Below are 25314 nucleotides of genomic sequence, written 5' to 3'. Positions count from 1 at the left end.
AGGCTGGGGGAGGGGGGGATAAACTAGGGCAACCGGTTGGCCGCTGTGTGAAGCAGGATGCTGGAGTGGATGTACTGCTGGTCTGATCCAGCAGGGCTGCCCTTGGGTTGCTCAGCCTGCTTTCCTCATTAGCTGAGTTCCTTCCAGGCCCCCACAGAGAAAGACTGGCCTATTTGCAGGCTGCCATTCCCAGGAGAGCGGCCTGCATAGAACGCCAGCATCCGGATCAGCCTCGATGATGAAGGTGTTACAGTTAGCAAGGTCTCATTATAGCTCGGGGAAGGAGGGACATTGTTCACTTTTGCCCTTGGAAACTGCCCCACTGAGGAACTGGGCACACTGGAGCAGCTCGGCTTCTGCCCGACTTAGCATTGGTGGGCTAGAATGAATGATACCTTTCTTCTGTCCTGACAAGTTGGGGTGAGAAGGTGTGTGCGTTGCGAGCAGGTCAAAGTTTCTTTCCTGTCTTGCGTTGCACCCCCTAAATGTAGCTCTTCAGCGGGTGCAGTAAGTAGATCTTGGCAAGGTGGATGAGGGTCCCGGAGCAGAATGTCAGAATCTCTAGGGAGAGAGGGAGGGGGGTGGGATGCTCAAGTATACAGAACAACTTAGAAAAGAGTCCAGTAGCACCTTTAAGACTAACCAACTTTATTGTAGCATAAGCTTTGGAGAACCACAGCTCTCTTCGTCAGATGCATGTCCGAAATTCCAGTGTTGGTCTGTTATGCATATAGTATCTAGCCATAGATGTTGGAATAATCGGTGGCATTTTCTAAGCAGCTTTGGGAGTGCACGGCAGCAAGGGTGACTGGTTGGTCTTGGTTTCAGGGAGCAAGTGGCTGAGCGGAAAAGATTTGGCCAGCCACTGTTGAAATACGTTGGGAAAGGTTGTGATTCTGCTACTGAATTGCAAGAATGAAACAGTATGAAAAGCTTGCCCTTCGCAATGGCCGTGGGAATGCACGGATGTGTGATTTTGCACCCTGCGAGTTGTGGAGCGCTCGTATTCTGGCGACTGTTGAAGGGAAGCCGTGTGTCCCAGGAACTTTGCCAGCCACTTGGGTTTCGAGGGGTCTCCGGTTTGGTTTGCCGCCTTGTTTCCTCGGCTCTGGTCTCTTCCCGAGCCTCCGTCCCAGAGCATCCCTGGGCTGTGATAGTAGTGCTCGGCGCTCTGTGGCAGCTTAATGCCGGTACCGTTCCCAGCTCAAGAATCCCCAGTAGGAGGTGAAATCACTCATTTGGCAGCAAGTTTAATGGTTTTATTTTAGCAGCCGGCACTTCGCACCTCCCGTTCTTTAGGCGTCTGCAATGGAGGCTGCCGGGAAAGTGGGCCCCTGAGACAGGAGCTGGGTACGCTTGCGGCTGCTTCTGGGAACAAGAGAATTTTACGTGGCTCAAGCCAGGCTTGGATATGTTTTGATGGTGGAGAGTGCCGCCAAGTCATAGCTGACTTATGGCAACCCCTGCGGAGGTTTTCAGCGGTGGTTTGCCATTGCCTGCTTCTGCAACTCTGGTCTTCCTCGGAGGTCTCCCATCTAATTACTAACCCAGATTTGTTTGGGTTGGCTCCCCTTTCTCACCTTGTATTTCCTTTTCCCGTTTTCATCTTTCTTCCTCCTCTCCCCATTTTAACGCCTTTGGCTTCATCTCTTCCCAGACCTTGTAACTGTCCCAATCCTGGGGTGGGCTTTGCCTTACGTCCCGTGATAGCCCCCCTTGGGCTGTCTTCTGGGCAGACTTATTTGCATCGACTTCGAGGAGAACCGGATCTGTGAAACGGATGGAGCTGCCGGGCCCCATTTACCCTGCCCCAAGCAGTCCACTTCAAGGCGCATTGATGATAACTGGAGTACAAGAAGATTCTGGGGTGGGCTTGGTCTGCCTTTCTTTACACCTCGAAGCCTTTTAGCGAATTGAGGCTGGGAAGGAAGGAGCCCTGGGGCGAGTTTGACGGTGGCGCTGGCAGGTTTTTGTGCTTGCTGGAGACAGTATGTGGCTTGGCTTGCTGGCACGAGTCAACTCTTGCAGTTCGTTTTGTACCTTCAACTCATCTTTGCTTTTGGATGGCGCCCGTCGCTGCACAGGGGTCTGCTTTAAGGAACGCTCCATCCTATAGGAGTTGATGTGCCCTAAGACCTGCTGAGAAGGCTCTCTTGTGTGCTGTTTCTGTCTGAAGCCAGGCAGGTGGGCAGGAGGTAAAGAGAGATCCCAAGACCTCCCGCGGTAGAAATAAGCAATAAGCAAAACAACGTACAATTAAAGTGCACCGTGCAAAGCCAGTATGTTACTCAGTAAACACTCAAATATCATTAGAATATTAAACTGCAAGGTGCAGTAAGTCAATAAATACAATAATAGATAGACTAATGGGTAATATCCTTTGATGAAATGACCTTGTAGTGAACTGATACTATAGTACTTTACTTGTCATTGGATGTGAACTTGCTGTATTTATTAGTCTATTTATTATTGTATTTATTGACTTACCGCATCTTGCACTTTAATGTTCTAATGGTATTTGAATAGTAAAGCGTCCAGTAGCACCTTTAAGACTAACCAACTTTACTGTAGTATAAGCTTTAGAGAACCACAGTTCTCTTCGTCAGATGCACCTGACGAATATAGCTGTGGTTCTCGAAGGCTTATGCTACAATCAAGTTGGTTAGTCTTAAAGGTGCTACTGGACTTTTTACTATTTTGCTACTACAGACTAACACAGCTAACTCCTCTGGATCTATGATAATGGTATTTGAGTGTTTACTGAGTAAACAGCTGGTTTTGCACGGTGCACTTTAATTGTACGTTGTTTTGCTTATTGCTTATTTCTACCACGGGAGGTCTTGGGATCTCTCTTGACAGCGTGTATTCCTCAGGGCCCCTCATGGACTTAGCTAGGTGGGCACAAGGGGCAGATTCCATCCCCTAGGGAAGCCCATTTGGCTAGCTCATTCAGATTCTTTAGGAAAGAATTATCCCTCCATTGTCTCTGGCGTCTAAGTGGAACATCCATGTTCAGAGGCAGTGTACCTCAGAACAGTAAATGCTGGGGACCAGCGGTGGAGGGCTGCCGTCTTCCTGCTGTGCTTCTGGCCTTCCTGAAGGCCTCTGCCCAGTCACGTTAGGAAGTGAGGTTGGATAGCTCTTCCGTCTGATCCAGCCGGGCTGCTGTTTGGTTCTTACAAGCGTAAAACCTCCTTTGCGCTTGCCAATGATGGCTTTGTTTAGACCTTGGTTTATGTTTTATGAGTGGCTCCTCTGAGTACGTATTTTATCATCTGGGTTTTCCCCCCCCCTTTGTCGCTCTCGTCCTTTATTGGTTTCCCATGAGAGCCCACGGCAGGGCTGGGAGGGAGAGCGGAGGATAAGCACACACCATGGCCTCTTAATGCCCTCGATGTTGTGTGAATCTGGGGTGATTTCTCTGTCCTGCCAACTGTAAATTGCCTAGAATTCCCTGTGGCTGGCAACAGCATGTGGTTGTGTGAAATGTCCTGCTCTCTGAGCCCAGAAGGGGACGTGAACCCTCTGAAGATTATCGTCCATAGGACATGTTGTTCATGTATACCCAAACACCTGCGGGTAGCTTGAGACATGGGTGGACTGGTGGAGGAGAAGGGCTCTCTCTCTCTCTCTCTCTCTCTCTCTCTCACACACACACACACACACAGACACGAACGCACGCACGCACGCGAATAAAGTGTTGCGCTTCGGTTATCAATCTTGCTCTTTGCCTTCTGTTTCTTGGGATCTATTTCTGAATGTAGTTTCCAGTGGGTAACTGGGTTGGTCTGTAGTAGAAAAGCAAGATTTGGGTCCAGTGACACCTCAAAGACCCACCAGATTTCCAGGATATGAGATTTCAAGAGTCAGGGCTCCCTTCGTTGTTTAGCTGTTTTTTCCTTGGTCGCGTTTGCAGCTGGAATGGCTCCATTAAGCTGCCAAGAAGCCTTGTTAAATTTTGAGCTCTCCAATAAAACCAAGTGCAACGTTTGGAAAAGATGGTTTAATAGTTAGCTGTCTAAGTGCCACGGAGGGATGTGTTGTGGCACAAGAGCAGTGTTTCTGTGCTGTAGGCCCCCAATCCAGAGGGCTGATGCACGTACACTGTGGCTTCTGCACCCACCGCATCTCCCCACCTTTTGTGTTGTTGGGCAAGCAGCTCCCCTTAAAATTTGAGAGGAGCAGCTGTATTAGTCTTGTAGGAAAAAGAAAAAGGTGTTTTGTGGCTCCTTAAAGTGCAAGGAGCCCCATGGCGCAGAGTGGTAAGCTGCAGTACTGCAGTCCAAGCTCTGCTCACGACCTGAGTTCGATCCTGGCAGAAGCCGGGTTCAGGTAGCCGGCTCAAGGCTGACTCAGCCTTCCATCCTTCCGAGGTTGGTAAAATGAGTACCCAGTTTCCTGGGGGTAAAGCGTAGATGACTGGGGAAGGCAATGGCAAACCACCCCGTAACAAAAAGTCTGCCAAGAAAACATCGTGATGCGACGTCCCCCCCTATGGGTCAGTAATGACTTGCTGCTTGCACAGGGGACTACCTTTACCTAAAGTGCAATGAACCATCAAATCACAGCCGAGTTACAGCAACCCCTGCTGGGTGGTTTGCCATTGCCTGTGTAGCAACCTTGGACGTCCTTGGTGGCCTCTCTTCCAAGTACTAACCTTGGCTGACCCTGCTTAGCGTCTGCAATCTGATGACATCCAGGTCAGAGTGGCATCTTGGAGACCAACCCATTTGCATTCAGGCTTAATCTTCCATGGACATCCAGGATAGCATATATGCAAATAAAAGCTAGCCGGCCTTGGGACTTCCGGTTTGGGATTCATGGAGGTCTAACGCAGCTCCATTTGCGGAGCTGACCGGACTGCCGTTTTAACCGGCCGGAGGGGTGAAAATAACCCGCGGCCGACTGCTCTCAGGCGGGGAGCAGGCAAAGAACGCTCAAGACCCTAGGGTGAGTTAGATCTCGGACGAGGGGGGGCTCTACACAAGGAGTCTCCCCCCTGATCCTTGAGGTCCCACCTTGCGACGGGTCGGCTATAATCTCTGCGGCAGTTTTGGGGCCAATTCGGCTGGCATAAGACCTACATACCCAAGCTTCGATCGGGGAGGGAAGTCGAGAGGAGAATTTAAGATCGAAACAGCGATTACAACCCGAGAAAGCTGAAGAGAAGGTAAAGATCGCTATCTCTTGAAACGGGACAGATTGATAAAAACAGAGAAGAAAGAAAGTAGATTTTTAAACTGCAACAGACTAGTGAAAAGGAGGCGAAGACTCGGCAGGAGTTGTATTTTAAAAGAGACTAAATTTAAAGAAGTTATTGCAAAAATTGGACTATTGTTTTGAATACCTGTGGTTTCGGAGCTGTGGGAAAAAGACACCATCGCGAGACCTGCTGTGGGAAGACGGGAGACAGGAAGTGCGTAACAACAATAGAGTGGTTGGAGGGAAGCGGCCCTTGCCGACGGACAGGAAGCAGGGAATCGCCATTTTTGAAAGGGGAAGGGTCGCGGCTTCAGCGGAAGAGGAAGTAGGCCATCTTGGATTACAATAACATAGAGAAACCATAGAGAAAAGACGCCCGACATTTTGGATACAAAAAAATTAATTTTGGCAAAGATTGGGACATTTGAAAAAAAAGGAAAACGTTTAAATATACGCCACGGAGCTAAGGAAGAGAGCAGATTCGTGGGAGCGAGCTAAAGCAAGCCCCACGATGTCGAAAAAAGAGTGGCAATCGGCGATAGAAAATTTGGACAAAAAACTTATAGACATGATGAAAGAACTTAAGGACACGAAACTGGAGCTTATTAAAGAGGTTAAAGAAGTTACACAGACAGTAAAGTCGGAGCTGTCAGAAGTGAAAAAAGGCGTGGAAACGATTAGTAGTGAATTACAAGGAACGCAGCAGAGAGTTAAAACAGTAGAAGACGCGATGGAGAATTTAATAGACACGCAACAAACAGAGATGAGACTGGTGAAGGGGAGGATGTCAGTTGCAGAAACTAAACACATGGAGAAGCAGCTTCGTTTTCGTGGTCTGCCGGAAGTGGAAGGGAAGTCAGCGCAAGAACAGATGACTGAGGTGTTGGCTGATTACCTGGGGAAGGAGGAGGAGGAAATTGTGGCTATCCTAGATGTGGCGTACCGTGTGAACTCGAGAATTGCAACCCAGAGGAAACTACCAAGGGATGTGATTGTGCAGTTTACAACTAGAAACATGAAAGAGAGGATTGTGACAAAACAATTTCAAGATCCATTGGAGATTGATGGCAAGACGATTATCATAATGAAGGAACTGCCCAGATCAGTGTTACTGGACAGGAAAAAATATAGAGTGCTAATTCAGACTTTGAAGGACATGAATATCAGGTACAGATGGGAGTTACCGGAAGGAGTGTCCTTTGAGTTTGGAGGGGCAAAAAAACGCATCAGATCTGAGCGGGAGATGGAGAGATTTATCAAGGACAATGAAAAAGACTTACCAACAAAACCATGAATATGGAGTGTAAAGTATTATCTTGGAATGTAAATGGACTAAACTCACCGAATAAGAGGAAAAATATTCTTCATTGGCTACTAAAACAAAAATGTGATATTGTTTGTTTGCAGGAGACCCATATTAGAAAACAGGATGTAAAATATTTAAAATCTGGAAAATTGGGCAAAGAATTTGTAGCGGCCTCTAACAAGAAAAAAAGAGGAGTGGTGTTGTATATAAAAGAGGAGCTGCAGCCAAAATTTGTTATGAGAGATGTGGAAGCTAGATTTGTAGCAGTGGAATGTAATTGGAATTTAAAGAGAGTGTTGGTAGTCGGACTTTATGCACCTAACGGTGCAAAGGAAAGCTTCTTTGAGGATTTAAGGAAGCATTTAGACGATCTTGTATATGACCAGATAATTCTTGCTGGAGATTTCAATGGAGTGACAGATTTGGAACTAGACAAAAAGACTACAACAGCACAAAAGAAAAGAGGACTATTGCCAAAGCTTTTTTTTGAGTTGATTCAACAAGAGACTCTCGAAGACGTATGGAGGAGAGAATATCCTAAAACCAAACAGTTTACTTTTTATTCTGCAAGGCATCTTACATTATCAAGAATTGATATGATCTGGGCCTCAAAGGACTTAGCGTTATGGACTAAGGAGGTAGAAATAATGCCGATGGTAGGCTCAGATCACAATCCAATTATGTGGAAATTTGGAAAAAGGAGGAAAAGGAAAGCCTGGAGAATAAATGAGGACTTGTTACAGGAAAGTGAGAATATGGAAATATTGAGAAGAGAGACAAAGTTTTTTATACAATACAACGTGAATAAAGAAGTACCAACCAATAAAGTTTGGGATGCTTACAAGGCGGTTGTAAGGGGCATACTAATGGACTTAAATGGCAGAGCAAGGAAAAAGAAAGAGGAGAAAAGACAAGAGATTGAGGAGAAAATAAAGGCCAAAGAAGCACAGTTAAAAAAGAGACCAGGGAAAAAGAAAATATATCAGGAAATCAAAATTCTTCAAGAACAGTTAACAGCAATGAGTAATAAAGAATTGGAGTGGAACCTTAAAAGACTGAGTCAAAAAGCTTTTGAGGGTGCTAATAAACCTGGGAAATATTTGGCATGGCAATTGAAGAAGAAAAGGGAAAAGAAAATAATAAATAAAATCTGTGAAGAAAACAAAACGTATCTGGAACAGACTACCATTAGTAGAGCCTTTTATAAATTTTATGCTAAGCTGTATAATAAAAAAGAAGTAACCACAGAATCAATAGCATCATATTTGGAGAAAACTAAACTTCCAGAGATCTCGGAAGCTTGGAGAAATAAGTTGAATAGTGAAGTAACCGATGAGGAAATAAGTAAGGCAATACAATCTGCAAATCTAGGAAAGGCGCCAGGGCCAGATGGACTTACGGCTAAATTTTATAAGACAATGGCCAATGAACTGGCACCATTCCTAAAAGAGGTGATGAATGGAGTTTTTAGGGATCAAAGAATTCCAGACACTTGGAGCGAAGCGAATATATCATTGATCCCTAAAGAGGGCCAAGATTTGACTAACGTGAAAAATTACAGACCTATATCACTACTTAACAATGATTATAAAATTTTTGCGAAGATATTGGCGGAGAGACTGAAGGGGTGGCTCTCGGAAGTCATAGAGGAAGAACAAGCAGGCTTTTTGCCAGACAGACAAATAAGAGACAATTTAAGGACAGTGATCAATGCTATTGAATACTATGATAAGCGTTGTGATAAAGAGGTTGGTTTCTTCTTTGTAGACGCTGAAAAAGCGTTTGACAATTTAAACTGGGACTTTTTGTTTGCCACTATGGAAAAGCTACAATTGGGAGAAAGATTCATCAGAGCAATTAAAGAAATCTATAGAGACCAGACTGCAGCAATTGTAGTGAATGATGAATTGACCAAGAAATTGACGATTAGTAAAGGAACAAGACAAGGTTGCCCGTTATCTCCATTGTTGTTCATTTTAGTATTGGAGATTCTGATGATACAAATATGACAAGATGAGGAAATACGAGGAATGAAAATAAAGGACTATTCATACAAGGTTAGAGCATTTGCTGATGACATAATGTTAATTGTAGAAGATCCATTGGAGAACATGCCAAAAGTGATAGATAAGATCAAGGAGTTTGGTGACTTGGCAGGTTTCTTCATTAACAAAAAGAAGTCAAAGATATTATGCAAAAACATGACTAAGCAGAAACAACAATTGTTAATGGAAACAACGGACTGTGAAGTAACTAGTAAGGTGAAATATTTGGGAGTTGAGCTGACTGCAAAAAATATAGATTTGTTCAAGAATAATTATGAAAAATTATGGACTCAGATAGAGAGAGACTTGATCAAATGGAATAGACTGAATCTGTCATGGTTGGGCAGGATTGCAGCAGTTAAGATGAATGTGTTACCAAGAGTAATGTTTTTGCTACAGACAATACCAATCATCAGAGACTCTAAACAATTTGAAAAATGGCAGAGGAAAATATCAGATTTTGTTTGGGCAGGCAAGAAGCCTCGAGTGAAAGTAAAAGTTCTACAAGATGCAAAGGAAAGAGGCGGAATGCAACTGCCCAACTTGAGACTTTATCATGATGCAATCTGCCTAGTTTGGTTAAAAGAGTGGATGACGTTAAAGAATAAGAAACTATTAGCCCTAGAGGGATATAAAAAAATTTTTGGATGGCACGCATACCTATGGCACGACAAAGAAAAGGTCAACTCGATGATCCTACATCATTTTGTAAGGAGAAGTTTATATACAATCTGGAAGAAGTACAGAATTTACTTACAAGAAGGAACCCCCTTGTGGGTGGTTCCATACGAGGTGATAGATCCGAGAGCTGTTGATAATGAACAACAATGTTTAACATACAAAGAAATAACTAAAATTGAAGTATCTAAACTTAGAATAAAGACGCAAGAGGAACTATCACCTAACTACGATTGGTTCCAGTACAGACAGATTAGAGATTTATACAACTCGGACTCTGTAAAAGGGGGCATACGAACAGAGAACTCGGAACTAGAGCAGACCCTTTTTAAAGAAGACAAGAAAAGAATATCCAAGGTATACCAAGTACTGATGAAATGGCATACTGAGGATGAGATAGTTAAAACACAGACGGTGAAATGGGCTATAAATTTCAATAAAGAAATAACAATGGAGGCATGGGAATACTTGTGGAAAACTACAATGAAGACGACATGTATCAATATTAAAGAGAACATTTTCAAAATGATCTATCGTTGGTACATGACACCAAAGAAGATTGCGCTAGGGAACTTGAATACTTCTAATAAATGCTGGAAATGTAAGAAACATGAGGGCTCCCTCTATCATATGTGGTGGTCGTGTGAGGTAGCTAGGCAGTTCTGGGGGGAAATAATAAGAGAAATGAGTGAAATTTTACAGTTTCAAATAAATAAGAACCCAGAACTCCTGCTGCTAAACTTGGGAATGGAGGGAATTCCAGCCCATCATAGGACGTTGATTTTTTATATGACTGCAGCAGCTAGACTTTTGTATGCGCAGAAATGGAAAGTACAAGAAGTGCCAACTATTGAAGATTGGATCTACAAATTGCTGTATATGGCTGAAATGGACAAGATGACAAGAAAACTGAGAGATCTGGACTCAGGGCAGTTTAACACAGACTGGGAGAAGCTGAAACAATATCTGGAGAAGAAATGGGAGGTGGGAGGAAAACTGTGGCAGTTTGAGAACTACTGAAGTATAATAAAAGTATAAAAGAGAGGGGTGACTTTACCGGGGGAGGAAGAGAAATGTGAATTTATAAGCAGTTAGATTAATTGATTGAGATATATATAGATATGTATAGGTTAACTGATAGAGAATAATTAATGATAAGGTTTAAACATGAGGATTGACTAACTAACAATATTTTCTTTCTTTGACAAGATTTATATGCACCAAACTGAATGTATAGAAGAGTTAAATTGATTGAGTATCTGAGGAGTTATATAGAATTACCATAAAAAGATGAAATGAGTAATACATAGAGAACAAATCAAATTGTTTGATTTAAATGTGGGAAATTTTTATGGTTTATGATATATAGGTTTATATAGAAATATTCAAAACTGGAAAACGGGATAAATTGTTTATCTAAAGACGTATAGTTTGGGTGTATAATAAGTAAGGGAGTTAAAGATGTACTGCTTAATATAATGGAGAATGTATATCTGTTTTAGATAGAGGAATTTAATGGAAGTAAGGGAAAAGGGACAGAGGGTGGGAAAGCTGTTGGAAGTCAATAAAAGGGGGGGAAAGGGAGGGGGTTAGAAACGAAAAATTAGGGGAAAATTGATTGTAACGCAAAAATAATAATGTTCTAACCCAATAAAAAACTTTTCAAAAAAAAAAAAAAGCTAGCCGGCCTTTAAAATGGGACAAAATATACTTGGAAGAGCAGCTGAGAGGGAGCTGGAGAAGATCCTTAAAGATAAAGATGTCTCTCTGGGGACCAAGATCAAGGTAATCCAAACTATGGTATTCCCCATTGCCATGTATAGATGTGAACGTTGGACAGTGAAGAAAGCAGACAGGAAGAAAATGGATTCCTTTGAAATGTGGTGCTGGAGGAGAGTTTTGCGGATACCATGGACGGCCAAGAAGACAAATAAGTGGGTACTAGATCCAATCAAGCCTGAATTCTCACTGGAAGCTAAAATGACAAAACTGAGGCTATCGTACTTTGGCCACATCATGAGAAGACAAGATCCTCTGGAAAAGTCAATAATGCCAGGAAAAGAGGAAGACCTAAAACGAGATGGCTTGACTCAATGAAAGAAGCCACATCCTCCAGTTTGCAGGATCTGACGTTTTGGAGGTCTTTCATTCACAGAGTCGCCGTAAGTGGGAGGCGACTTGATGGCACATAACACACCCATCGTTCCCCTAATATTTGAGTCCAGGAAGCAGCCCCCCCATAGAATGTAAGGAGCTGCTTCCGGAAGAAGCAGCAAATGGGGATTCCGTTCCTCGTGTATTCATGCCAGGGGGTGAGTGTGCTTGCGTGGACTCCTGGGACGAGAGCCGGCAGCCCCTGGAATCGGTCTGCTTAGCCCTTACACTGGAAGCAGCTGGCATGCCCGGGTGCCAGCCACTGTTTGCCATCGGCTGCTTGAAGCCCTACCATGACGTGCTGTTGGCCACCCAAGAGGTGGAGGACAGTTCTTACCAGGGGTGTAACGGCCGCACCCCCGTGGCACCCAGTGCTCTGCCCTCTCTGAATAGGCTTTTCTTTGGTTTCTGGATATTTTGGGGAGTGCGTGGCATGCAGGTGGCAGAGTCTGCTCTGCCAGCAATCTCCCCAGTGGTGACCGTTCCAGATGCTTACAAAGAAAGACAGGCCTTGGACTAGACCAGGGGTGGGCAATTGTTTTGGCTCGGGGGCCACTTTGTGGGAGCGGAGGTTAGCGGAGGGCCGCACCTTTTAAAATGATTGCATTCATTAGTTAACTTTGCATTTCAGAAAAGGTATAATTTGTATCATAAAAATCAATAAATATAAATTAAATAAAATAGTGGTAGTTTTATTCGATTTATTTATTGTGCTAATTTCATATCATCTATAGCTGCAAGCACATTTAATTTTAGAATCAGTTTAATGAGACAAATGTAGGAATGAAGGAAATGAAGGAAATCTCGGTTCAAGGCAGATTTTTCTGACTGTCTTGGCGGGCCACAAAAAACTCTGTAGCGGGCCGCATGTGGCCTGCGGGCCGCAATTTGCCCACCCCTGGACTAGACCAGCCTCCTCCTGCCGCGTTACAACATGCCTGTTGTTGACTCGGCCATTTTGGGGCCAAGGCCCTCACCAGACATGGCAGAAGTCATCGCTATGGGCTGTCCCTCAAGACCGTTGTCTCTTCATTCTCCCCAGAAGGTTGTACTCTTCCCTGGACCCCACAGGTGCCCACAGGAGCCTTCTTGGCGACAGCCTTCCAGCAGCAGGGCAGCCTTTTCTGCCTACCTCGGCATTTTCTGAGCGAGGAGGGGCAATATTTCCCGCCTCTCAACGGTTCAGTGGGGCTTTATTTTGAACCTGTATCTCGTACAGGGGCCCCCAGCTCTTGTGAGCCTGTGGGAATCTTACGACGGTGTGGTGAGCGTCACTCCAAAATGGCTGCTGTAAGAGGTGGAGCCAAATGCAACACCTCCCTCCTCGCTTTGCAAAAGAATTCCAGAAGGGGAATAAAAAAATAGAAGGGAAGCCCACAAAGGAGGAAGGGGGGACGTGAAGGGGAGTAGAAAGTAGGAAAGCTTGAAGGGGGGATGGAACCACAAGTCCGTAGGCTTCCCCGTCCTCCTGATCTTGCAGTGGCTGCAGCTGCCATCGCATTCGTGGAAATCCCTTTCGTTTGCATGAGGGCAGCCAATAACAAGCCCTGCCTTTTGCAAAGACCCCACCCACTTTCTGAAAAGTTCGAGGGAAGTGTTGGGGGGTGCCACGGTGCCCTCGGGCACAATGTTGGAGAGCCTTGCCTCACACTTTTCTCCCAAAAGGGAACACAAAATGGCTGTTGTCATATTGCATGCGGAAGTGATTGGGTGAGAGTCCCCAGGGCTCATTTCGACGGGGAACGCACAGGAACGCAGTTCCGGCAGTTCCCCCAAAAGGTCACATGGCAGGTGGCCCCACCCACCCGACTCTTGGTCATTTTGGGCCTGTTTCATCCTGGATTGGGGCCAAAACAGCCCGGATCAGGCCTCTGACGGGTGGTGGATCACTCTCCTGCTCAGCAGTGGCCCAATCCTGACCATTTTGGGCCCCTTTTCAGCCATTTTCAGCCCCTTTTTTGCCATTTTGGGCCCAGTTTTGGCCCTGAATGGTCAGGATTGAGTCCATAACAGCCAGGATAGGTGATGTCAGGGTGTGGCATATGCAAATCAGTTATGCTAATGACACACTTCTGGTGATGTCAAGGGGCGTAGCATATGCTGATGAGTTATGCTAATGCGTTATGCTAATGAGTTCCTACAGCTCTTTTTCTACGAAATGACCCCTGAGAGTCCCCAAAGGGTTGGGGAAAGAGTCGTGCATTGTCTGGAATGCACATGTACACGCGCGTCTGTCTTTGAGCCTCGAAGTGAGTCCCGAGTGTCGGTGGCGTACTTGGCCTACTCCTGGGCAGGGGCCCCTGGGGCACAAGGGTGACATCAAGGCTGGCCTGAGCGCCAGCACTTTCGTAACAAGCTCTTTGTAACCGTATCAGGCTCCCGTTCCCCGCCTGCTTGGCTGGCTCATCTTTATCTGTGAGACTCTATTGCCAAGCCTAATTACTTCTGGCAATTTGGACATAAAACCCAATTATCCGAGCTTCGTTCCAGTAACAGCCTGCTTGCTGCAGCCGTTTCCGCCTCTGCCTTCTTTGACGCTTCTCTTGCTAAGCTCAACAATCAGCGGGGTGGAAAAGCGGAAACTGGGAGTACGCTGGATGCAGCTTGTCCTCTGCTCTGTACTTTTTGGGGCAGGAGGTGGGACAGCCGAGGAGGAAGGTTGTCATAGCTGGTCGCTTTTCCAACAAACATATCTTCTTTTTCTCCCTCCAGAACATTTGATCTTTTCTACCCCGGTCTTCAGCAGTTTCCTGCCTTTTTGACATCTCTGGGAACCTCTTTCAAATATTTTCTGTTACAGGAGGTGCAAAATGCAGTTTCAAAGGCGCTAAAATATTTATTAGTGTATATCCAGAAGTGGGGAGGAGCTGTGGCTCAGTGGTTAAAGCATCTGCTTGGCATGCCAAAGGCCGCAGGTTCAGTCCCTGGCATCTCCAGTTAAAAGGACTAGGCAGCAGGGGACATGAAAGTTTTCCACTTGAGACCCTGGAGAGCCACTGCTCATTTGAGTATTCTTAACCTTATTAGCACTAAGGATCAGGGATTTTTTCCCCCAGCCGGAACGCGGTGGAACAGTGTTCCGGCACCTCCAGAAAATGGTCATCTCTAGAAAATGGTCACTTTAAAATACGCCCCTTGCTCCATCTGACTGGCTCCAGTCAGCTGGAGCAAGGGGGGAGTTTAGATCACCCTTCACGCTGCTCGCAAGCAGTATGGAGGGCGATTTAAACTTTAACCCCTCCTTGCTCTAGCTGACAGTCAGCTGGAGCAAGGGAGGAGTGTAGATCACCCTTCACACCACTCTCGAGCGGTATGGAGGGTGATTTAAACTTTAACCCCTCCTTGCTCTAGCTGACTGGCACCAGTCAGCTAGAGCAAGGGGAGGAGTTTAACTCGCGAGCAGCAGCGTGGAGGGCAAGTTAAAATCCCCCTTTGCATCAGTCAGCTGGAGCAAGGGAGGGAGTTTAAATTGCCAGCGGCACAGAAGTCAGTTTAAACTTCCCCCCCACTTGTGGGAGTGCTCCCAGGGGTGGCTGCACCCTGCGTGATCATGTCACTTCCCAGAAGTGATGTCATCGTGCAGTCCCGGGACTGGAAGCGTGCTTCACGTGCATGCATATGGTGCCAGGGGCACCACCTCCTGCCAGGAGTTGCCCCGCGTGCTGCCAACCCATTGAGTTCCACCACCACCACTTTTCCCAGAAAAAAAGCCCTGCTAAGGTTAGTGCTTAATAGTCCTAAATTTAATAGATCAATGGTCTGATTCAACATAAGGGAGCTTCAGGTATGTGTTCATGTCCCTGTAAGCACCTGAAGCTGATTTATTCTTAAGTTGGGCTGCTATACTGTGTTCCTCAGGGCTATCCAGGGACTCATACAGAGAGAGAGAGAGATCTTTTCCATCATCTGCTACTGGAGGTCCTTTATGCTAGCTGTTTGTACTGGATTTGTACCTGCTTTGTCAGTAGACAGTGGCCCTCCATTTAGGCATTCCCGTTGCCTCCAGGGTTTTGCTCCAGGTTGAATACCTAGGCTCGTGTACCTTGCAAACTAACTCAAAAAGGTTGTTGTGAGTGGAGAGATGGTGTAGCGTGTTCTTTCCAGTTGCTCGGATGATTTGTATGACCCGTAAAGGTGTCTCCTCACCCACTAAGAAAAATTAAGGAAGAGAGAAGCAGACGACAGCAAGTGTGAAATTATGGAGAGTAAAGAGCCACAGCAGGCCTGGAAGGGGCAGAACCCCCAGATTTGGCTGTGTATTCTCTGATAGATGTGGTATCCATACGAATGTGTAGGAAATTATGAATTTCTTCCACTGTTTCCTTACAAAAAAGGAAGAGGCTTCTAGTCCATTACGAACGTATCCTTCCATACATCTTTAAGGAAACCTGGCTATGCATTTATCTGTACATATGGCCCTTCTTGGGCCACTTTAAGTTGGGAAAACAGACCCTCTTCCTATGTTGGTCAGTCCCAATCCGAACTGGGCCTGTCCACACCTTGAAATTAAATTCTCAGCATGAAAGTTGCAAGACATGATGGATTTTGCAGACCCAAGGAGGCCCTGAGACTTTGCAGTGGCTTGCAAAAGCTTGTTCATTGTGGCAATATCAAGTGATCACTTGCACGTGTGAATGGGGCAGGTCCAGCAATGCCTTGTGATTGTGCTTGGGTGCATGAGCGTGTCTGGTCTTAGCCATTGGCTAGAATAGAGCAGCCTGGCTTGGTCCACTCTTTGCTTTCTGGGTGGGCCAGGCGGCTGGTCTCTGTTCCCTTTGTCTGCGGTCACATTTCGCGCAACGCTTTGTGGGGCCCTGGCGCACTGCCTCTTAACATCTGTGGGGCTTGCTGAGGAGAACTCCCAGGTGGGCTGTGTCCAAAGTGCCTTATTTGTTCTGACGAAGAGAACTGTGATTCTCGAAAGCTTATTACGCTTCAGTAAAGCTGGTGAGTCTTTAAGGTGCTACTGGACTCTTTTCTATTTTGCTAGTACAGACGACCACGGCTAACTCCTCTGGATATTATTCATTCTGGGCACTGGGATGTTTTGCAACTTATTCATTTCAGGTGGTTCCCTCTCTGCTTTGTGACTTTCCAAGGGCATCGTGGTTGGCTTCCATCAAAAAACAGGATGCTGGGCAAGACGAATCCTGGCTTTGGTGCCTGTAAGATGTTGCTGGAAAGGGTGGGAGGAGAGGACCCCCCCCTGCCCCAGTCAGCTAGGAATCTCTTTAATGCTCTGCTTTATCAGATCATTTTCTGGGTGCTGGCTGAATATTACGGGTATTCTCTGGGCAAACTTCTGCAATCTGAGAACGACCAATTTACCAGGGTCCCTCTATAGCTAAGGTGTGTGTGTGTGTGTGTGTGTGTGTGTGTGTGTTGGTGTGTGTGTGTGAGGGGAGGGCATGTTCATACTCCAGAGCTCTGCGTCATTCGTCTGGGAAGCTGAGCTCTCTGCTTGGAGTAATTACGTTACTATTCTGATTCTTGCCTAACTGACTTTGAATGTAATTGTGCATTTAGTTGCAATTATACCTAATTTACATCCTGTCTGCTTCTCTCTGCGACTGGGACAGGATTTGTGTGTTGCCCTTCTTCCCCCTTAAAGAGTCCCTGCAAAAATAGAAGAGTCTTCCCAAAGAGCAAGAGAGTGAACCATTTTGCAAGCAAAGAAGTTTGGATTGAGTGTGAAAAGCAAGCAAATGAATAGATCGTCAGAAGGGAAGGGCAAAAAGGGATTGGTATCTAAAGATGACTCCCCAGGTTCGGGATTGGGGAGGGGGGTGAAAATAAAGGTTTAGGGGACAAGCCAAACAGGTTATGCTTCGAACACTGAAGGAACCAAGATGAAACAAGAAGGAAGGTTGACAAGAAATGGAAGAACTCAATGAATGACAAAGCTGCTCTTGCAAATAGTATGTATAGATCACTATCTATATATCTAGATAGATAGTGATCTATCTAGATATATATATATTTTATATATATAAATTTGGTTAGTCTTATATATATAAAATTGGTTAGTCTTAAAGGTGCTACTGGACTCTTTTTGATTTTATTATCTATATATCTAATTGTCAGTCAACCCTCATCTGTGAGTACTTAAATCTGGAGACTGGAGCCATGAATAGATAAAACAGATCTTGCTACAAAACTGAGCAAAGTTTCAGACTTCAGCAAAATCTAAAGTCGTGAGAAAAATATATTGGGGTTAAAATAAAAACCAAAATAATAAAAGTAGTGCCTATATCTTTACAGTTTAGTGTAGTGGTTAAAAGTGGCAGGACTCTAATCTGGAGAGCCAGGTTTGATCCCCCACTCCTCCGTTTGAAGCCAGCTGGGTGACCTTGGGCCAGTCCCAGCTCTCTCAGCCCCACCCACCTTACAGGGTGATTGTTGTTGTGGGAATAATAATAACACACTTTGTAAACTGCTCTGAGTGGGCATTAAGTTGTCCTGAAGGGCAGTATATAAATCAAATGTTGTTGTTGTTGTTGTTGTTGTTGTTGTTAATGAAGGAGATCTCATAGCTAGGCAACCACAACAGTACTGTCAGCCTTCACTCCTTGGTTTCTTCCAGTAGAAGAGTTTTCCAGGGCTGTTCGGGTTTCCCAGTGCACCCCTGTGTCACGGAAATACAGATTACAGCCCATTATACCTTAGCAAAACAAGTGTATTCTAGTGAATGTCGTATGAACTTTAATGTAGTTTTTTCTAACAGGTTGTATAACCACACAGGTGTCCTTTTCATCTTTGACAGCCAATTAAAAATAGAGAACGGTAGCCGATAAATGGATCTCTCGCTGTTAGTATAGACGGTTGATGATCTGTTCACAACTTTTCCTGTCACCGTCTAACGATTTATATAGTTCTCTTGCCGCTGGACATAGCATCTCTTTTGGGCTAGGCGAACTGAATCATTAACTAAATCTTAAACCAATCTTAATTTTATATTGTTGTCATGTGTAAAAGATCTTAGATTTCTCATCAGATATCATGTGTCAGTTAGTATAAAAAATACCCAGAAAAGGAGTTAAGATCTTGCTGGAAGAAGATCTAGGTGGGAACATGGTAGTTGTCTGTGCACTGATGGGAAATCCAATGCATTTCATAGAAAATGCCTCCTTATTGCTCCTCCTGGACTTGTCCGCAGCCTTTGACACAGTAGACCGTGCCATCCTGTTGAGGCGTCTAGAAACAGAAGTGGGCATCAAAGGATGTGCCTTGGACTGGTTTAAATCATTTCTCATGGAACGGACCCAAAGGGTTGCCGTCGGAGATCAGCTGTCTTCAGAATGGGAACTATCTTGTGGGGTTACACAGGACGCAATCCTTTCTCCCGTGTTAATCAACCTCTACGTAAAACCTTTAGGAGAACTCATTCGCAGCTATGGAGTTGGGTGTCATCAATATACAGGTGACACCCAACTCTCTATCTCGCTATCCAGGCCCTCGCAAGATGCAGTAGAAATCTTAGATCGCTGCCTGACAGCCGTGGTGAAATGGCTGAAAAATAACAAATTGAAATTGAACCCAGACAAGACCGAAGTGATGCTTGTGGGAAAGTCAGATATCCTGAAAGACATTGTACTCCCCACGTTCAATGGAGTTCGTCTGACCCCTGTAGAGTCAGTTAAGAGCCTAAGGGTTATACTGGATTCAGTGCTACTACTAGAAAAACAAGTTAAGGCAGCGGCAAAAAATGCATTCTTCAATCTCACTCTAGCCTGGAAGATGGCTTCTTACCTCGACACAGCCAGCCTGGCCACCTAGATCCATGCTATGGTGACGTCAAAACTTGACTATTGTAATGCACTATTTATTGGTCATCCATCTAAGTTAACTAGGAGGCTCCAATTAGTGCAAAAAGCTGCAGCTTGACGGTTAGCAGGAGCAAACAGGAGTATGAACATCACTTCCATCCTGCAGTCATTCCATTGGCTGCCTATCAGCTCCCGTGCTCAATTCAGGGTACTAGTTATTACATACAACGCTCTTCATGGCCTTGGCCTGACATACCTACAGGACCACCTCCCTCCCTATGTCCCTCCACGGCAGCTTCGCTCATCTGAACAGGGTCTCTTGCAGGTGCCAGCCTGCACATGGGCAAAATCAACTGCAGCCCATACACAGGCCTTCTCTGTAGTGACCCCTACCTTATGGAACAGCCTGCCTGAGGAGGTCAGGAGAGCTCCCACGCTCTTAGCTTTCTGCAAACAATGCAAAACTGAATTATCCAAAAAGGCTTTTTTACTCAGATAGGAGGGCGGTATTGTAGGGAGGGGGTCTCAGATGTTTCACCAATGAGTTGGGAACCATGGGCTTCACCATTATGTTGCTTTACATATTATCTGTTGCTTTGAATATGTACTCATATATACTGCTTGTGCTTCATGTGGTCTAATGTCAGCCCTAGAATGGATTATGTTCTGTTTCAGCAATCCTTCAACCCTGTATTGGATCCTGGCTAATGCTATGTCTCTGTAAACTTGTATTCATCTACCTTATGACATTGTCTATGGAAATGTCCTTGACACTGTGTGGAAATGCCTGCCCTTGTCCTTGCTACTGATTGTACTGATCTCACACTATGTAATCCACCTTGAGTCTCAGTGAGAAAGGCGGACTATGAATGAATGAATGAACGAACGAACGAACTTGATTTTGAATTAATCTTAGATTTGATTGAGAGATGCTAACTGAATCCGTCCTTCTAGCCTCTATCTGTTCCATTTGTATTGGTTCTTTCTTAACAGTATTTTATATTTTGATATCTTGCTTTGTTAAAAAGATTAGAGTGTATTTCATTAAAGAATAAAACATTAAACTCTAACGAGAAGTCTCTGTGTCTCGGCGGGGAGATAATAAGCAAGCAGGACCCATATAAATCCTTTGTGCTAATTAACAGGCTCTCCCCAAGAGAGAGATCTGCTTTGGGTCGCAATTCATAGGGCCTTGAAGCTGCTCAGAGTCGGCCTATAAATCTTGGCGCTGGCCAGTTAGCAAGCCCTAATGAGAAGCATTTTGTTACACCTGCTCCACTCTACCCTGCCCGGGAGAGAGGACTGAGCAGCAGCAAGCCAAGCAGCGGCTACCAGACAACTTGCTGCCACGCAATTTGTGCAGCTCACCCAAGCGAGGCAACGCCTGCCAAATGCCTGGGCCTGGCGGGAGCCTTCGCACAATGGATGTGACTTGGTCAGGCGCAACTCCTCTCAACTCACCCGAGCGTCTTGCAACAGCATAACTGAGCCAGACTTTCCAGGGAGAGGCTGCCAGGAGAGGGGAAGAGGCAAAGCTGAGAGACAGTGTTGTGTAGTGGTTAGAGTGCCAGATTAGCATCTCGGAGACCAGAAAGTGAAAATAGCCCTGGAGCAAGCCCAGAGGTCCCTTGGCTAAGCATTGCAAACCGCAGTGGATACTAAATGCAGTGGTCGTTGATGTCAGTTCACCAATTGCCTTCTTCACGCTGCTGCCCGTTTGCAGGAAGAAGCTCAACTGAACTGACACCAGCTACCGTGGCCAGTGAATCGTCTGAGCCACATGGGTCTTGAGGCTCTGGCAGAGTGGCTGAGGCTTGGCTCTTTTTGGCTCAGGCCACCAGCAGCCCTCTAAGGTAGTGGCCCACTGGGAAATTTCCCCGTATATTAAATGGCTAGTCTGTCCCTGTGGGAAACCCAGGTTTGAATCTTCACTCTGCTGTGGAAGCTCTCTGGGTGACCTTAGGCCAGTCACACAGCCTAACCTACCTCGCAGGGTCGTTGGGAGGATGGGACGGAGGAGCAGAGAATGATGCAAGCTGCTTTGGGACCCCATTGGCGGGGAAAAGTGGAGTATAAATGTATAATAATCCTGAAGACTGAGGGACAGATAAAGAAAGGGTGGTTGGTGAGTGGGAAGGAGAGAAGGAAGCAGAGAAAGGGGAGAGGATATGAGGGCTGCTAGGAGGAGAGAGAGGAGAAATAGTATAGGGAGGGGATATCAGGAGTAATGTGACCCCGGCAAGTCCTTGTGGGTTCCCTGCTGGGTTTTTTTGTATTTACTTCATTTGCACCCCACCTTTCTTCCCGGCAGGGACCCAAAATGACACACATCGTTTTTCTCGACTCCATTTTACCCCTGCAACAACCCCATGGGATGTGACTGAGAGTGTATGACTGGCCCATGGTCACCCAGCAAGCTTCCATAGCAGAGCGGGGGTCTCTCAGACCCAAACAAACGTATGTAAGGGCCCTGAGGACCCCCCCCTTCTGTCCCCTTCCCTCCCAAAGAGCAAGAAGATGAGTTTCCATCACACACTCTGCTGAAGGAACTGAGAGGTGAGAATGTCAGCTACAACCGTCATGGCGAAGCATTTCCGGCTTTCTAGGTTTCAAACAGGTTGATGATGATGATGATGATGATGATATTCGATTTATATACCGCCCTTCAGGACAACTTAACGCTCACTCAGAGTGGTTTACAAAGTATATTATTATTATCCCCACAACAATAATCACCCTGTGAGGTGGGTGAGGCTGAGAGGGCTCTGAGAGAGCTGTGACTGACCCAAGGTCCTCCAGCTGGCTTCAAGCGGAGGAGTGGGGAATCAAACCCGGTTCTCCAGATTAGAGTCCTGCCGTTCTTAACCACTACACCAAACTGGCTCTCTGAGTGCACCTCCCACCTCTCCAAGTATTAAAAAGTTAGAGGAATAGTATTGCTGAGGTTAGATGAGGGAAAGCTCTGGTGACTTACAGTGTAAGATGTCGGAAGGGATCTTTGTTGGGTGCTGCTAAATTGCGCAGGAGCATGCGAGACCAGGAAACAGTGTTGGGGTTGGAGGGAGTTCTCTGCTGAGTAAATTTGCTACATATGGAGCTAAAACCATAGAATAAGGCCTTTTTGGAAGAAGGGCCGAGGGTGTCTCTCTGGTCTGCAGGGGGGAAGGAGGTGGCTAATTTGAGTCTGAACAACCTTTTCCTGGTGCTGGGGAGTGCAGTGCACAACAGTGGGGCCTGTTTACCAAAAAATAAAATCCAAAAGGAACTGGGGAGCATCGTCTTGTGGCCCATGCAGGGCAGGTGTGCTTGGCTCTGAATAGATCTCTAGCAAAATGAGACCGGGTTTTGCATTACGGATCCAGGGGGTGGGAGCCGGTTTTCCCCATGATGGGGGTAAGCTGCTGAGCTCATTCCCAGAGATCTCAATGTTTTGGGTGCGTTATCTGTGCCATGCCCATGTGCAGAAGAAGAGATGAGTGCCTCTGCCCCTTCCGTCATGGTGGGAAAGGGAGATAGGCTTCATAATCTACAGTGTGCCCAGCCGTCTCGGGGTTCTGGCTTGCTGGCCTTTTCCTCTGCTGTTCCGAATTCCGGTGTGTCTGCAGTGGCGTCAGTAATTCTGAGCCCGGCCCTCCTTCTCCTTTCAGGTCGGGTTCCTGAAGATCCTGCACAAGTACGAAATCACTTTCCTTCTGCCTTTTGTGCAGCATCTGGGGAAGGAGGTCTCTGCTGTGCCGTTGCCGAACCTGAACCTTCGAGTGATTGACATTACGACGGCTTCTGAAGGTAAACGCTCTTCTCCTGCCCTTGGTGGTTGTGCGGCTCAAGAGCAGGTGTGTGGTCCAGAGGTACGCGTGCTCCTTGGCTGTCCTGCAACAGAGCATGGGTTACCAAAATGTTCTTCTTCCTGCCCTAAGCCTTTGTGGGTGGGAGGGTGTAGACCTTTCTGCTACTCTGTGTTCGCCCCACCCCCCCAACCCAGCCTCTTTTAATCGTATGTGGCTCCTTATTACAAGGCCGGGCTCCACTCCGAATGGAGTTAGAGTCTTGTTTGCAAATGCAACTGGCTAAAGTCTGTCCCTCTCCCAACGATGCTTTCATGGGCCTAACTGGGCCTAGGGCCTCCCTCGCCCGGTACCCTCCATTCCCCTTTCCCCAAACTTACCTGTTGGCAGCCGTAGCACCTGGTTGCAGGGAGGCCTGGGACACTGTGGAGACTGAGAGACAATACAGACGAGACACCTGACGTGTGGAGGACACGCGTTGGTTTCCCGCACGGTTCCACGGGAAGTGTAGTGAGAGAGAACACAAACTGTGTTTTGAGAACTGTAAACCCAAGCGCCTGTGATAATATCTTCTAGACAGAAAAATTGCCCATTCTTACAGAAACCTCTTACAGAAACCTTTTCTTACAGAAAAACGTTTTATTAAAAAAATCCCATTTAAATTTTAAACATTGTGAGTGCATTAATAGAATTCATTTACCAGAAAATGTAAACGTTGCATGAATATACAGCCTCATGCTACATACTTTGACCAGTTTGGATCATGCATCTGACTTGATTCTCGAAAGCTTATGCTGCAATAAAATTGGTTAGTCTTAAAGGTGCTACTGGACTCTTTTTGATTTTGTTGCTACTACAGACTAACACGGCTAACTCCTCTGGATCTATGACCATTAGATTATAATATATCTTAAATGGAAAACTATCTTTAGATAGATTTTTCCTAAAAAAAACATTTTATTAAAAAATCCAATTTAAATTTTTAAAAATCCATTATTTAATTTTTTTTTTAAAAAAAACATTGATTTTTATCCGCCCTGCCAGTCAGTTCTCACTGGGAATTTTCTGTCCTTTGCCTCCTCATTTCCTGGCTGCTGCAGTGGTACCATCCTGTCTGTTGCAGGCTGGTGCTGGCCTGAGCTTTTAACACGCTGGATCCAAACAGGAGGGAGGTGATTAGGCATTGCTTTCAAGATAGTAAAGAGTCCAGTAGCACCTTTAAGGCTAACCGACTTTATTGTGGCATAAGCTTTCGAGAGCCACAGCTCTCTTTGTCAGATGCATGAGGAAGGTGCTTGCAAGAGGCCTTTTGTTTCTGAGGTGGTGGAGATTGCGCACATGCGCTTGCCCACATTTTGGGACATCACTATTAGCCCCTCTCCCCCCTTTTTTGGGGGCAAGGTGACATTATTCTGACAGAGAACCGACTTGGATATCTTTTGTCTGATGACTTGCAAGAGGTGCATAGCTTGTGCATTTTCCAGCAAGCAATCGCCTGGCTCTTAACCGGTGGAAATATTTGAAGTGCTGTGTCAGGAATAGAGGGCGGCTGCCTTTATTCAAGGGGAAGCTATGCAGGGCAGGACCTGTTGACAGACAGCAGCGATCAGGTGGCCATTCCTCGGAGCAGCCCCGTGGAATGCAGAGGGGTGTGGCATGAAAGCTGCTGATGGGTCTTTGTGCCTCCAGGCATGAATGTCTGCCACTCCCTATCTGGAGTTCCAGGCAGCTTGCAAAATGTTTGTGACGTGATCTCTGCAGGCAAAGGGTAATCCAGATGTAGGTGATGTGAGAAACCCTATTGCATTCTGCTAGCAGACTCACCCCATTCTGGTTGGACGTGCCTTCTCAAGCTTGGGGGGGGGCAGAACTGTTTTTTGTGATTTGTTAGCAAAGGTTGGTTGTTTCCAGCAGAGCCTAGCAGTTTCTTGTGACGTCCTCCGGGCCTGGCTGCATGATCTTGAACCAGTCACGCACATTCTCAGCTTAACCTATCTCGCAGGGTCGTTGTGAGAATAAAATTGGGCCTTGCAGCACCGCAGGGCTGCTTGGCCTTGCACTTAGGGTGTGCTCTAGAATCTGTGTCTCAGGCACGCATTGCAGGCAAAGGTGTCCTCTCCTCTGGAAGTTCTGCTTAGCAGCAAACCTCACAGGGTTGTTGTGAGGATTAAATGGAGGAGAGAAGAACAGCGTAAACTGCTTTTGTTCCCCGTTGTAGAGAAAGGCAGGGTGCAAAGGAAACAAATAAATGAAGGGCAAGTCTGGCCTTCCTTACATGTGTTCTCCACTGCAGTTCCTTACTCCTTCTCATACGAGTGCTTGGGGGCTATTATCCCATGATGGCTGACACCCCCCCCCCCCAATAGGCCAGTGTTGTG

At 46.0% G+C, this 25314-nt stretch overlaps 1 protein-coding gene across 2 annotated transcripts in view; it reads left to right on the top strand.

The window, feature by feature from the left end:
* ADISSP (adipose secreted signaling protein) overlaps window positions 1–25314 on the top strand; it is an 86225-nt gene that overhangs the window by 38898 nt on the left and 22013 nt on the right. For both annotated transcript variants that reach the window (XM_054989698.1, XM_054989697.1), the window contains exon 4: window positions 22799–22937. In XM_054989698.1, the coding sequence (XP_054845673.1) occupies window positions 22799–22937 (139 nt within the window). The remainder of the gene's footprint in view (window positions 1–22798; window positions 22938–25314) is intronic.

The sequence above is a fragment of the Eublepharis macularius genome, chromosome 10, assembly GCF_028583425.1.
Source record: "Eublepharis macularius isolate TG4126 chromosome 10, MPM_Emac_v1.0, whole genome shotgun sequence".
Lineage (NCBI taxonomy): Eukaryota > Metazoa > Chordata > Lepidosauria > Squamata > Eublepharidae > Eublepharis > Eublepharis macularius.
Note: the sequence above shows the minus strand (reverse complement) of the source record. Positions and strands in the feature narration are given on the sequence as shown.